At 33.3% G+C, this 13,668-nt stretch overlaps 1 protein-coding gene across 1 annotated transcript in view; it reads right to left on the bottom strand.

Annotated features, from left to right (window-relative positions):
- Nucleotides 1–2,484: 2,484 nt before the first annotated feature.
- Nucleotides 2,485–13,668, bottom strand: part of APLF (aprataxin and PNKP like factor) — a 65,562-nt gene continuing 54,378 nt past the window's right edge. The window contains 2 exon segments of the mRNA XM_051975416.1: nucleotides 2,485–3,016; nucleotides 10,805–10,846. Of these exon segments, the coding sequence (XP_051831376.1) occupies nucleotides 2,811–3,016; nucleotides 10,805–10,846 (248 nt within the window). The 3' untranslated portion in view covers nucleotides 2,485–2,810.

The raw sequence follows: 13,668 nt of genomic DNA, 5'->3' as shown, positions 1-13,668 counted from the left end.
TTATGGAATATTATTGTTCTGTAAGAAATGACCAGCAGGATGAATACAGAGAGACTTTGTTGATCACAAAACAGAAAATTTTAATCATATTAAGTTAAAAAGGTTTTGTACAAACAAAACAAGGCAAACAAGATTAGAAGGGAAGCAACAATTGGGTAGAATTACATGAACTGATGTTAAATGAAATGAGCAGAACCAGGAGGTCATTATACACTTCAACAAAAATACTATATGAGGATATATTCTGATGGAAGTGGCTATCTTCAACAATGAGAAGATTTAATTCAGTTCCAATTGATCAATGATGGACAGAATCAGCTACGTCCAGAGAAAGAACATTGGGAAATGAATGTGGACTACTTGCTTTTTGTTTTTCTTCCCAGGTTATTTCCACCTTCTGAATCTGATTTTTTCTTGGGCAACAAGAGAATTACACATATATTGTATTTACGATATATTTTAATATGTTTAACATGTTTAAGACTGCTTGCTATCTAGGGGAGGGGATGGAGGGAGGGAAGGGAAAAGTTGGAACAGAAGTGAGTGCAAGGGACAATGTTGAAAAATTACCCATGCATATGTTCTGTCAATAAAAAGCTATTTAAAAAATAGTCTCCTTAAATGAAACCATCTTTAAATATTCTATGATCTGACACTACTTGGGTAATACCATCAGACCAAACCAACTCCAAGGCATTTGGTTAAATGCCTACCAGGGGATTTCCCCACTATGGGATGGCCTACTCAGTGAGAAGCCAAATTAAAAACAACACATGGATTATATTCATTGTGGAAGTTCCAGGTGTTGGCATTAAATCTACAAGTAGATTCGTAGATTAACTGTCTGGTAAGAATCCGGGAGATAAAAGACATCATATCTTTAGATATGGATGACTCATCATACTTCTATTTGTTGTGTGAAAGTAATGGGTCTTGCCCAAGATTTGAAATCCTTTTCCTAAGAAGAGCAATGCCTCTTTTATGTTCTTTGGAAAGTTAATACATGAAATATATGATAAAATTTTATTTATTTAAACATGAATATTAAATTCCTAATTAAGCCAAACTGGCAAGATCACAGGAAAGTAAGAAAAGGTACACTTAGCTACTAAATGAGAAATAATATGGCATAAATGAGGGTTGGCCTTGAGTCTAATGAAGATCTGGGAACAGGGTGTGCCTTAGACCCAGTACCATAAGTGATTCTCTAGGGTTCTTACTTACAAAGGTGTTGCTTATCTGCATCTGAAGAAGGAGATCCCACATCAAGATTTCTTTAGTTATCAAATAATAGATATGGAGTTAAAATGTGTGTGTGTGTGTGTCTGTATGTGTGTGTGTGTATAAAAGATAAGAATAGTTAAGTTCTTATGCCTATGAAAAGTAAATTTATTTCTCATAATCATAAGCTTTAAGTACAGCACAATACCTGGAGAGTTTTTAAAAGTATTATTCCAACACTGATCCTAACTATGATTTTAACAAAAGGCTTTCTTAAAAAATGAAATAATATTAATAGAATAGTATTCTGGTTTGGATTTACCAAAAAACTTCTTGATTTAGAGATTCATGATTTCCATGCAGCATCCCATCCTTCTGAAATATACATACTCTATTGTTACTGAGATGTAAGTAAAAGAGGAGGATCTCCTTTTCTTCACATATATAGCGCACTAAATCCCTAAGACCTGTTTTTGATACAAACTAAGCTAAAATGTAAACATTGTAATTTTTATTCAATTTGATGAGTGTCCCCAGTATTTCACTGGGAAATAAATTATTTTCACCAGCTCAAAATGTACGAGTTGTAATTTTCATCTAGAGCCAAGACCAATGAGGAGAACATGACTAATTGACCCACTTATTTCCATATTCTTTTTTTTCCCCTAAGATAATTGGGGTTAAGTGAGTTGCCCAAGGTCACACAGCCAAGAAATGTTAAGATGTATCTAAGGCTAGATTTGAACTCGGGTCTTCCTGACTTCAGGGCTGGTGCTCTATTCACTAAGCCACCTAGATACCCCTATTTCTATATTCATAATGTAAAAAAACCTTCTTTGGGAGTTAAAATCATTCCCAGAGACTATGACTTCACATAAAGGTATCAAGCTTTTCCATATTTAAAGTAAGAAAAGCCAAAAATTATAGTAACATGATGTAGGTAATAAAATAACATCCCCTGAATAGTTCACACTTATGCTCATCATTATCAAGATCCATTCTGACTGATTTTTTTCAAGTTTCTAAGAATGAAAAATAGTCTAAAAAATTGTAATGTCACCCAAAGACTAATTTTTTTTAGAGTACAACCATTATATAAAGGATGTCATTTTTAAAAATCTGCTTTAGTTTAAAAGAACTATCTATTATAACCAAGAAAGATTTCAACTTCCTTACTAATGACAGAATTTTTGAATATACTTCTATATTTTTTTCTCTTTAAAGATAAAACTGCTGGTCAATGAAAATAAAAAGAAAACAGTATGTATTTTCTCTTTTTATTGCCAGAGGAAAAGTACATAGGAAAGAAAAAGTTGCTCCTTAACTGAGTTTTCTCTTAAACATTTAGGAACAAAATTTTAAAATCAAGACAAATTAAATTTATTTTTATAATACAAAAGCATGATTACTCAGTAGCTATTCCATGTTTTGAAAGCTTAAACTTTTATATCTTTAAAAGAACAAGATTAAAAATTAAAATTATAAAAGGTAGGAAAACAATTATTGCCCAGATACCTCAACCCTAGATATCTTTTCTTTTAAGAGAAAATCAACTTAGTAAGTAATATTGCATAATCCTAGAATAGGAGTTATTTGGTTTTTTTCATAAACTTTTTTGCTTCTTTCAAAAGCTCCTCAACATCTTCCCCTTCTTGGTCTTCACTTGCTGGCTCCCAGTCAGAATCCTCATCTGTTGGTTCATATTCTTCTTCATCATCATCTAAAAAGCTATCATTCAAATCATACTCATTCGGTTGGCCATCATTGTCACTGTCTTCATCCAAAACACTAACACCTACACAAACAGAAGATTTGAATATTTAACAATATGATTATTTCTAAATCTTTATTATGCCTTTGTTTACTGAAAGCTAATTCAGAAGTTCTGGTTACACAAAAGAAGAACCAAAAATGAGATGAGCAGCCATCACAAAATTCTAAGAACAATTAAAAACAATTTGAATATTATTTATCCACATGAAAAGACAATAAAACATAATGGAAAAAAGCAATGGTTTTGTAGACAGGAAGCCTGAGTTTGAATATTAACTCTGGTTTTGTGATTTGGTTATTAAGTCAATTAATCTTCAAATCTGTTTTTTAGCTGCCATATGAAAAGACTTCACAGAATTACTGGAAGAAAGCACTCTGTAAACCCTGAATAGTCCTGTACAAGTAGAAATTATCATTATAAGATTTTCAACTACTGCCACTGATTCTGATCCTCATTAAGACATAGACTGGCTTGAATAAAATTAAGTCCTTTTGGATCATAATCAGTAATAATAGTACCTAATACAATGTGCTATGGAGTATCAAGCCATATACTCTATGTAAAAAGTTTTGAAAAGTAATGTTGTTATTATCCTGTCAAAAGGAAATGTACTAAAAAAAAAAAAAAGCTAAAACTTGTCAAGGATAAGATTTCTATCATTATACTATACAAAAAGTTTTCCAAATACCATGCTCCTAGCACACCAACTTGAATCTTAGCCTTACCCTAATATATAGTTTCCCCATAGGAAGCAAGAGAAAAGCAAGTGGAACCATAATTAGGAGTAAAATGAAATGTCTGATTAGATACATCTGGGTCACAAGATAGGAAGTTAACACCTTTGCCTCTGAATATATACTTTTTTTTCACTTGAACCTATAATTTCTTTGGTGTAGTGAACTACAGTGTGCAAAGTCCCTTCCCAAATGCAAACTGGCAATCATCTGTAACTTGCAGTTTCAGATTATTGCTTAGTGTACTGTGAGGAAAACGAAGATTGCCCAGGATTACTAATTACTTACAACAATTAGTATTCATCAGAGGCACTACTAAACACAGACCTACCAGATGCCAAGGCCAGCTTTTAATCCACTATACCATTCTGCCTTTCACTCTGTAAACACAATAGTAAATTTTTTCCCAAAATATTTACATACAATTGGAATAGAAAATAAGAGGTGGTGGTCATTGAGCTAAAGCACCTAGAATTTAGGAATAAGCAAAAAACCAATGAAGATGAATGATAAATGATGAAGATTTTTTTTAATAAAAGAAAATAAAGAGTTTTATTCTTAGTCTGCAAAGTCAGATCAAATCTATTCATCTTCCAAATCATTCTTGGCATCTAAGCAACCTGCATTCTGCAGAGCCATAGATTCACAGCTGGAAAGGACTCTTGAGATCCTCTGGTGCAATGACTTCACTTTACAGATGAAGAAATTGAAGTTCAGTGAAGGTAAAAGACTTGCCAACAAGGCCAATGAAGGGCAGTGCTCATACAATTTAAAATCTAATGTACTTTTCACCATGTAAGCTGCCTTTTGGAGAGCACCCCCAAAGAGAACTCCCATGAAGCTGGCAAACAAAATTAGCTTTCTCCCAATTGTTTTATACAACAAAGGACTGAATTGATAGCAGGTCATTTTCAGATGACATTATGCTAGAGATGACACTGTATGTGGTTAAAGCATTAACCTGAAAGTCTCTGTGAACCAAACAATTATTAGGCCTTCTAGTAGCAATTAATGACTTTCAGATTCACATGCACCAACTATCATCTAGTTGGGTGCTTGCTTTTCACAGCTTCCCAGCAGTCTCGATATATTTTGGGGGAAATGTCAGTTCTCTTCTTCAATAAAGCGTGCTAAACAACATTCAGAAAAGGTTAATGGATGCCTATCTTCTTGGCAAGCAGCTTTGAAAAAGAGGTACTTGTTGATCCTAACTATGACAAGCCTTCTTGTACCTTGGCAACAAGTTCAGGAATCAAGACTCTATTTCTAAAATAAACACTAACGTTTTTATTTGAGCTGCTTGGAAAATAATAAGAAACTGTACTGTGTACATCTAAGATAAACATAATTTACTTTTATATAAAATATAGATGCTGGGAATATTTAACAACAGAAAAAAAACGTTTATTTTGTTTAGAAGATATGGGTAGATTATGCTTAAGAGAAATCAGAGATCTAAATGAAAAGAGATAAAATCTGGAATTCTACAAGTGTAGAACTATAAACAATTCAGGAGCAGATGAACACCATCCAAGAGAATTTAGATACTACAATATTAAAGGAAGTGTTATAAAGCAGTCTCACTTCGAAGATGGTTGGTTGTGAGGCAACAGTCCCTAGAAGAGCTTTTCCCTGAGATTCCTGTATATTTTGAAATAAAAAGGTAAGCAAAGAGCAAAATAATATCAGAAGAACCAGCTGCTTCAAGAACTAATGAGCTGCTTTTTCCTCAGTAGTTTTCTCTTCCACTTAGAATTCCACAGAACCAAATAGTAGAAAGATTGTGGTTTTTTCCCCTTGTTTACATAAATTTGAAAAAAAAAATTAAACTCTTCCCCATGGGTTAAGGTCAGGTAGGTGGCACTGTGGATATAGAACACTGGGTATGAAGTCAGGAAGATCCAAGTTCAAATCTGCCCACAGAAGCCTTAAGTTCTCCCCTTTCACTAAATTAGGCCTTTGGCAACTATTACAATAGCCTCTTTCTTAGTTTTCACACTCTGACTTCTCCTTTCAAAATCTATCCCCACTGCTGTCAAAGAATCCTAGAACCTTAGAATTGGAAAAGATCTCAAGGACCATTTAGTCTCATCTGCATTGAAAAACAATCTCTATTAGAACATAATCAATGGGGGTCAGTACTCTGCTTGGAAATCTCCAAAGAGACATCATCCATGACTTCTTGAGGCAGCTTGATGAGCTTTGGTATATTTCTTATTGTGAGGGTTAAACCTGCCATTCTTCTAGTCCTTGGTCCTACCTCTGAATTCTTGCCACAAGCAAAATAAATCCAGCCCTTCCACATGACATTCTTGAAAGCAGCTATGGAAATATCCGTAAGAACTCTCTTCTATATGATAAAAAATCTTCAATGATTCTGATTCTCTAATGGCATTATCTTAATGCCCTTCCTCATTCTTATCACTCTCTTCTGAATTCTATCTTATCAAGATTGTTCTTAAAATAAGGTGCCCAATCTAAGGGAGGGCACGGCAAGATTATCCCTTCACTAATGCTATATGTCTGACATCCTCCTACTTTTCCACCTTATTACAACTTTCCTCCATAGGTTCATGGACTGGACAAAACTGGTCTTCGTGCCATATTCAACAGCCCATCTGCCATCTCAGTGCCTCTGCACTGCCTTGCACATTCTATCTCTTCATCTCTGCCTCTTGGCAGAGTCAAGCACCCTGTGAGGAGCTATGAAGCCACCAGGACCACTTTTGGGGGGGTAATAATTCTGCGGGTTCTGAGTCTACTATCTGGCTCTCATAACTCCATTTTGATAATAAGAACAGCAAAAAATACTATCAAATACTTGACTATAATCCAAATAAACTAAATCTTGCTCTAACTTTTAAAAAGGAAATATGGTTAATTTGGCTTGGCTTATTTTTAATGAAATCATGATAGCTCTTTACAATCAATGTTTCCTTTTCTAGATATTCATTAACCATCAAAATTGTAATGCTACATTCTAAAATTTTATCACTCTTCTTTTTTAAAATCAGAACCTCTGTCCCATCTCTGTAGCACTTCTTTTGTTCTACGCAACTTATCAAATATCACTGGTTCGACAATCACATCTGAAAATTCTTTACTTAAATTAGTAAACAGTCTGGCAAAACCTGATGATATAAACATATCAAAGATATTGTGAGAATCAAATATTTATTAAATCCCTCCTATGTACTAGGAATAATACTAGGCGCTAGATATATAAAGACAAAATGTCCAAATGTCTTCTACCTTGAGTAACTTACAATCTAGTGAGTAGAGACATATACATATATTTTATATATACATATATATAAAACAGAAACAAGGTGACAGGGCAGGGAAGAAGGAAATAGAAGCAAAAGGGTCAGGAAATACTTCCTGTTGAAAGTAATGCCTTTCAGGGGCAGAGTAAAGATGGGAGAGCAAAGTAATCACTTTCTCCCTGCTCCCAAGATACTCCTCTAAACCACCTTTAAACAACACATTAAAACCAAATTATGTAAGGGGGATAACCAATTAAAAAGTCACAGTGAGTCATTTTTCCAGACTAAAACACCTAAGATAGACATGAAAGTTTCTAGACCCTGGTTTGGGAGATAGCCAGGGGTATGCTGGGGTGCACCAGTTGTTGGCCTAAGAGGTAGCAGTAACAGCAGGTAGCACTGGGAAAGGGCACTGGAGGGGACAACTGGGCTATCCCTGGGTGCAGGATCAGGTGCTATTTGAAAACTTCATTGCCCATTACTTAATTCCAGGTATAGGTCCAGAATCTAGATCACTTGCAGTTGAAAGGACACAAAGACTGGGAAAGGACCAAAACCCAGACCAGGAAGGTAGGACCCAGACCAGGAAGATAGGGCCCAGACTTCTCTCGGGGTCACCGCTACCTAGCTAGTGAAAATCTACAGGCTCCCAAACCTCACTGAGAAAGCAGCAGTACATAACAATCAGAAGACTAAGGCCAACAGCCCCATCACTAAAAGTGAGCAGAGGCCAACTCTAATAAAAAGTCCAAAATCAAACAATGTAATCAAAAAGTGAACTATCTCATAGGAAAAATAACTGACAAGGAAAACAGAAAAAGAAGGGACAATTCAAGAAGTATTAGACTACCTAAAAATAGTATTTGAAGAAAGAGCCTAGACATCATGTTTCAGGAAGTTATAAAGGAAAACTTCCCAGATTACAAAATAAAAACTGAAAGAATATATTAATCAACTCCTAAAAGACATTCAAAATGAAAAGTCCCAGAAATTTAGCTAAATTTCAGTTTTCAGGTCAAGAAGCCAGAAAGAATTCAAACACTGTGAAACTACAGTCTGGATGATTCAAGAGTTAGCAGGTACTCTATAAAAAAATGAAGGTCTTTTAAAATGATATTCTAAAAGCCAAAAGAGCTGGGATTATAATCAAGAAGAGATTTATACTAACTGCTCTCTATGGTTTCCTTAGGTTTCTAAATTCTATGAATTTGAGTCAAAATTCAACATCTTTATATACTTTAAAAAGAAGTATGGTAGTAATGAAATGTTAAGTAGTTGACAATTATATAAGCAGCAAAGCAGAATTAAAGTTGTTAGATATATTTTTAAAATGATAGATTACCATGAGCAAATAAAGATGCCATGATGATGACATTCTCCTCACATCCATTCCCCACCCCCCAAAAAAACCTAGAAAAAGAAACAATACAAAATTTTAAAAAAAATATTTCCCAAGTAGTATTACAGCATAGCATAGAGTGACAACAAAAACTATTTCTCTCTTTTTCTGTTTATATATCCTCAAAGATGTAAGTAATGAAGATATTTTAAGAATTTGGTTCTACATTTCCTTTACAATTTTATTACATTTTCAGAATTGCTGAAATGTTTATCAAATATATTTTTAAATCAGATCATCATTTTACAAGTTAATTATATGAGCGGATTTTTCAAAACTGTTTTCTATAGGTTTTCTAAATTGGGTTTTAAGATAGTAACTTTTTTTCTTCTAAAAAATTTAATAATGTTTTATTATTCCAATCACATGTAAAAATAGTTTCAATATTCATTTTGTAAGATTGTGAATTTTACATAATTTGATATAACCAAAATAACCATATTATATTATAATGTTCTTTAGTTCTTATTTGGTCATAAATTCCTCCCTTCTCAAAGATCTGACTGCTCTCCTAAGTTGCTTATCGTATTACTATTTATGTCTAAATCATGAACCTTTTTCAACCTTATTTTGGGATAGAACGTGAGATGTTGAAACTGTTTTCCAGTTTTTCCAATCATTTTTATCATATAATGAGCTCTTATTTCAGAAGCTGGATTCCATGGGTTTATCAAACAGTAGATAATTGCAGTCACTAGCTACCATGTCTTAGGTTTCTAAGTAGTTCCACTGATCCACTACTCTATTTCTTAGCCAGTATCAAATGGTTTTGATGACTTGTTTTATAATATAGTTTTAAGTCTGGTACTACTACTACATCAATTTCCTTTGTGTGTGTGTGTGTTTTTTTCCATTAGTTCCCTTACTATTCTTGATCTTTTGTTCTTTCAGATGAATTTTGCTATTATTTTTTCTACCTCTATAAAATAATTTTTGGCAGTTTGGTTAGTATAGCACTGAGTAAGTAGATTAATTTAGGCAGAATTGTCATTTTTATTATATTAGTTCAGCCTAACCATGAGCAACTGATATTTTTTAATTGTTCAAATCTGATTTTATTTCTGTGAAAAGTGTTTTGTAATTGTGTTCAAAAAATTTCTGTAGATACACTCCCAAATATTTTATATTAACTACAATTATTCTAAATGGGATTTCCCTTTCTATCTCTTGATGCTAGTCTTTGTTGGTAATATAGAAATGTTTTATATCCTGTAGCTTTGCTAAAGCTGTTAATTGCTTCGAGTATTTTTTTAGTTGATTCTCTAAATATACCATTGTATCATCTGCATATATGTTTTATTTTCTCATTGCCTACTCCTTCAATTCCTTCAATTTCTTTTTCTTCTGTTATTGCTAAAGGACAGCAGCTATTTCGATAAAGAACTAATACTTCAATATTTTCTTCTTTTTAAAATAAGCAGCTTCATCAATTTTTTTTTGGTAAAAACTTCCATATTATGTAATAGAAGCAGTTTTTGTTTCTTTTTAAAAGAAAAATAAAAATGTATTGCATCTGATTAGAAATGCATTATATAGCAGATCATGAGTGGTGTTTTCAATTTCACTGACAAGAATAGAATTTCTTTTAAAAATACACAATTTCACTTATAGAAATACCATTTTTTCATGTCCCAAGATTTCAAATTTAATTTTCAAATGGAACAGAAACTTCCATTTTAGTACTTTTCATCATTGGTGTACACAAAAATTGTATGAAAAAATGCCTCCTTTTCTCCATCTTTGCACAAATTTTGCCCCAATCAAAAGCCAACTCTTTCATAAAATCTTTTTTTAAATTGTTTTTTATTTCTCCCTCAAATCAGAAAGTATTTTGATCTGGAACTCTCTAAGCAATTTATCATGAATTATTCTGAGTTTTAATTATTTAATACTGCTTGCTGATACTGCCCTCCCCCATTTCATTCCCAAAAAAGAGAAGAAAAAAACAAAACCCCAAACCCATCTAAACAAAAACTTCCATTTAAGTTTAATAATCTTCAAGTGATACTGCATGTTATGAATCACATAAAACCACACTCTATGAAGAAGAAAAATTGTGGATGATCTAAAGGAAAATAGAGAGATGCCCAGTGGACAAAAGCACACTGAAGTTTATTACTAACAATGATGTATGGCAAGAAGTGGAGAAAGAAGCATTTTTTGAGGAAACAATCAGATATGAAGGTAACTAGTTATGAGAAACAGGAAAAAATAGAGACACAAATTGAAAGTTGGACTAATAATGCAAAAAATATTAAAAAGGAATTCTTCCAGTTGAATTTTTTTACATCTAGTATATAACAGGATTTCATCAGAATTTCATCCGAATTTCATTTTTTCTTCAGTCTTTCCCATAAAGGATAGCTACCATAGCATCTTTTAAAACTTCACTTTAAATCATATTACTTACCCTTCTTAGTAGCTTTGTATTTGGATCTTTTGGTTTTCATCTCTGTAGAAACACATGCAGGTGTTATTATAGTAGGAGAGAGATACTTAAGTAGAATTGAATAAATAACTTTATTACAAACATTATTATTATAAATTACAAAGACAATAAGCACCAATGAAGAATGACACTTTAAATAAGGGATCAAAACATAACAGAAGAACACTAACTGTATGGGATTTTCTTTAAACTCATTCTTGCCAAGGTAAAATTAAGTGTTTATAAACTCACATACTCCTCTCTCAAGAGAGACAACATGACCTAACAGATAAAATGCTAGATCCATCATCAAGATGACTTAAATCAAAATCCCTGCAGCATGTCCCTTCACCTCTAGGAACATTAGGTAACTTTCCAAGCCTTAGCTACTAAGTGCCAACATTTAGGAAATCACAGATCTTTGATTTCTCTTATACAGATTCTTTTACTACTCAAGGATTCTTTTTAAAAATAACTTGATATGTACTTTAAGCCAAACCAAATGAACAGATATTCAATACATATTTATCTTAAAATAAATTATTAATATCTTTTGTTTTCTCATCACTCAAATTTTCCATTGTATCTCTGCCTTTTTCCTCCCAAAAGGAGATATCCTTAAAACAAAGAATTTAAAGGAAAAAAGTAGAGAGGGGTAAAAAGGAAAGAAAAAAAAATCAATGAAACTGATGGTATCAATAAAAACTGACATTAAACTTAAGGTTCTCTACCATATCGCCTTCACCTCTGCAGAGGAGTGATGGCAGATATCTTCTCATATTGTAGATTATTTATTCCTCTGTGTACTTTTGCATTCACCTTTTGTTCCCCTGTGTTTATGCATAAAGTTTTCTTTCATATAAAATGCTTCTTTTTATAATCAATCAAAAAACAATTATCAAGTGCTTACTTTATGCCAGATAATGTGCAAGGTGCTAGAGATACAAATAAAAACAATCAACAGTTCCTGCCCACAAATAGCTCATAATCTACCAGAGAGGTAATAAAGAAAACACAAAACTTAGGGATAAGAAGCCCTAGCAACTGCAGAGAATCCCTAGAATGTCTTGGGTTTATTTTGTCTATACCTATTGCAGTGAGGCCCATGAAAAGCCTCTGGAGAGAAGTTAAAGTGTTATGGGGAGCCAGTGTGCTAATACCACTTTTGATTACAATTGCTTTTTAGGTCTGGCTTTTCATCATATAACATTAATTGCTAATGTTGTTATAGCCTTTGAAAATCTTGGTCAAGGTATAATTAACGCCATTAAAGTCTCTGTTCATTCCTTGCTTCATTTCCTATCTGAGGTGCTTTGGGGCTAATCCATTTGTAATACAGATAGGTTGTCTTTCCTGACAAAACATGATTATTCAGCACAAGGCCGAGTACACTAACATATTGTGTCACGGTATATATACTTAATACATGTTTGCTGAATTGATATTTTATGCCTAAGGAGACAAGAAAACTGAGCTTTCAAGAAAACTGGAAGCTTTAAGGGTCTGGGGTAAGAAGGCATTCCTGATATGCGAGAGAGCTTGTACAAAGAGTGTCATGTTTAAGTTAGAGGAAGCAAGCCAGTTTGGCTGGACCTCAGAGTGTGTGAAGGAGAATAAGGAATAATAAATCAGGAAAGGATATGGGATCCAGGTTGTGAAGTACTTTAAAATTTCAAATGAAGTAATCCTATCTTTAGTCTTAGACATAAAATGATATCACTGGAGCTTATTGGGCATAGAAGGAACTGTAGTTTAGGAATATCACTTTTGCAAGCGTATGGAAAATCGATTGGAGACAAGACAGACATGAGAAAAGGAAATTAATCAGAAGATATTACAATAATCTGAATGAGAAGTATGAAGGACCTGAATCACAATGTTGCTATGTGAATAAAGTGTATAGATGACAGATGTTGAGAAGAAAAAACATACAGGCTCACCAACTGATTAGCTATTAGGATATAGGAAAGTAAGTGGTAGACTATGACTGATACTACAACCTTAGGTAACTGAAGGATGGTGGAGCCTTACACAGAAAGAAAATTGAAGCAAAGGGACATTCTGGGATTGAGGTCTCTTTTGTCATCCAGAGAGTGGTGAAGTGAGACTGAGGTTAAGGAGAAAGCCTTGCAATGGATCTCTAAACTACAGAATTATCTGTATAGAAATTATAACTGTTGTTATTCTCTCTCCATCAAAAAATTATTTTTTATTTAACAATCTGTGTAAATGTTGTATCCTTTCCTCTTTCCCTCCAATTCACGCACGCAGTAAACCGGAAGCTTCTCAAGAGTAGAGACTGATTTTTTGTTTAGTTTTATACCTTCAGTGCCTCACACAATAACTATTCATCATTCAAATCGAAAATTCTCTGTTTAGCTTTTAAATGTATTTACAACCTGGTCTCAGCCTCTCTCCATTTTCTATGGTCCAGCCAAACTGTCTTCTTGCTGTTGTTCACACATGATTTTTTATCTCTATCTCCTAAGTGTGAATGGACCATCTGTTTTCCATGACTATAACACTCTGCTCTTTTACTTCTGCCTCTCAGAATCCCTGTTTACTTCAAGTTTGCTCAAGAGACACTTTCACATAAAATGTTTCTGGATCTCCCCAGCCACCAGGATCCACAAATTTTACATTTCCTTTAAACATATTTTGTATACACTTATTTTGTTATTTAAATGCAAATAAGAAAAAAACAAATTAGAAAAAGACAGAAAAAGACAAAAGGATAAAAAAAAAATTGTCATGTGCCCAGGAGAACATCAGAAAGGATTCAAATATATAACAATAAATTTCCATTTCAAAAAAAGCATACATAATAATAGAAGACATTATTCATG

The sequence above is a fragment of the Antechinus flavipes genome, chromosome 2 (assembly GCF_016432865.1).
Source record: "Antechinus flavipes isolate AdamAnt ecotype Samford, QLD, Australia chromosome 2, AdamAnt_v2, whole genome shotgun sequence".
Classification (NCBI taxonomy): domain Eukaryota; kingdom Metazoa; phylum Chordata; class Mammalia; order Dasyuromorphia; family Dasyuridae; genus Antechinus; species Antechinus flavipes.
Note: the sequence above shows the minus strand (reverse complement) of the source record. Positions and strands in the feature narration are given on the sequence as shown.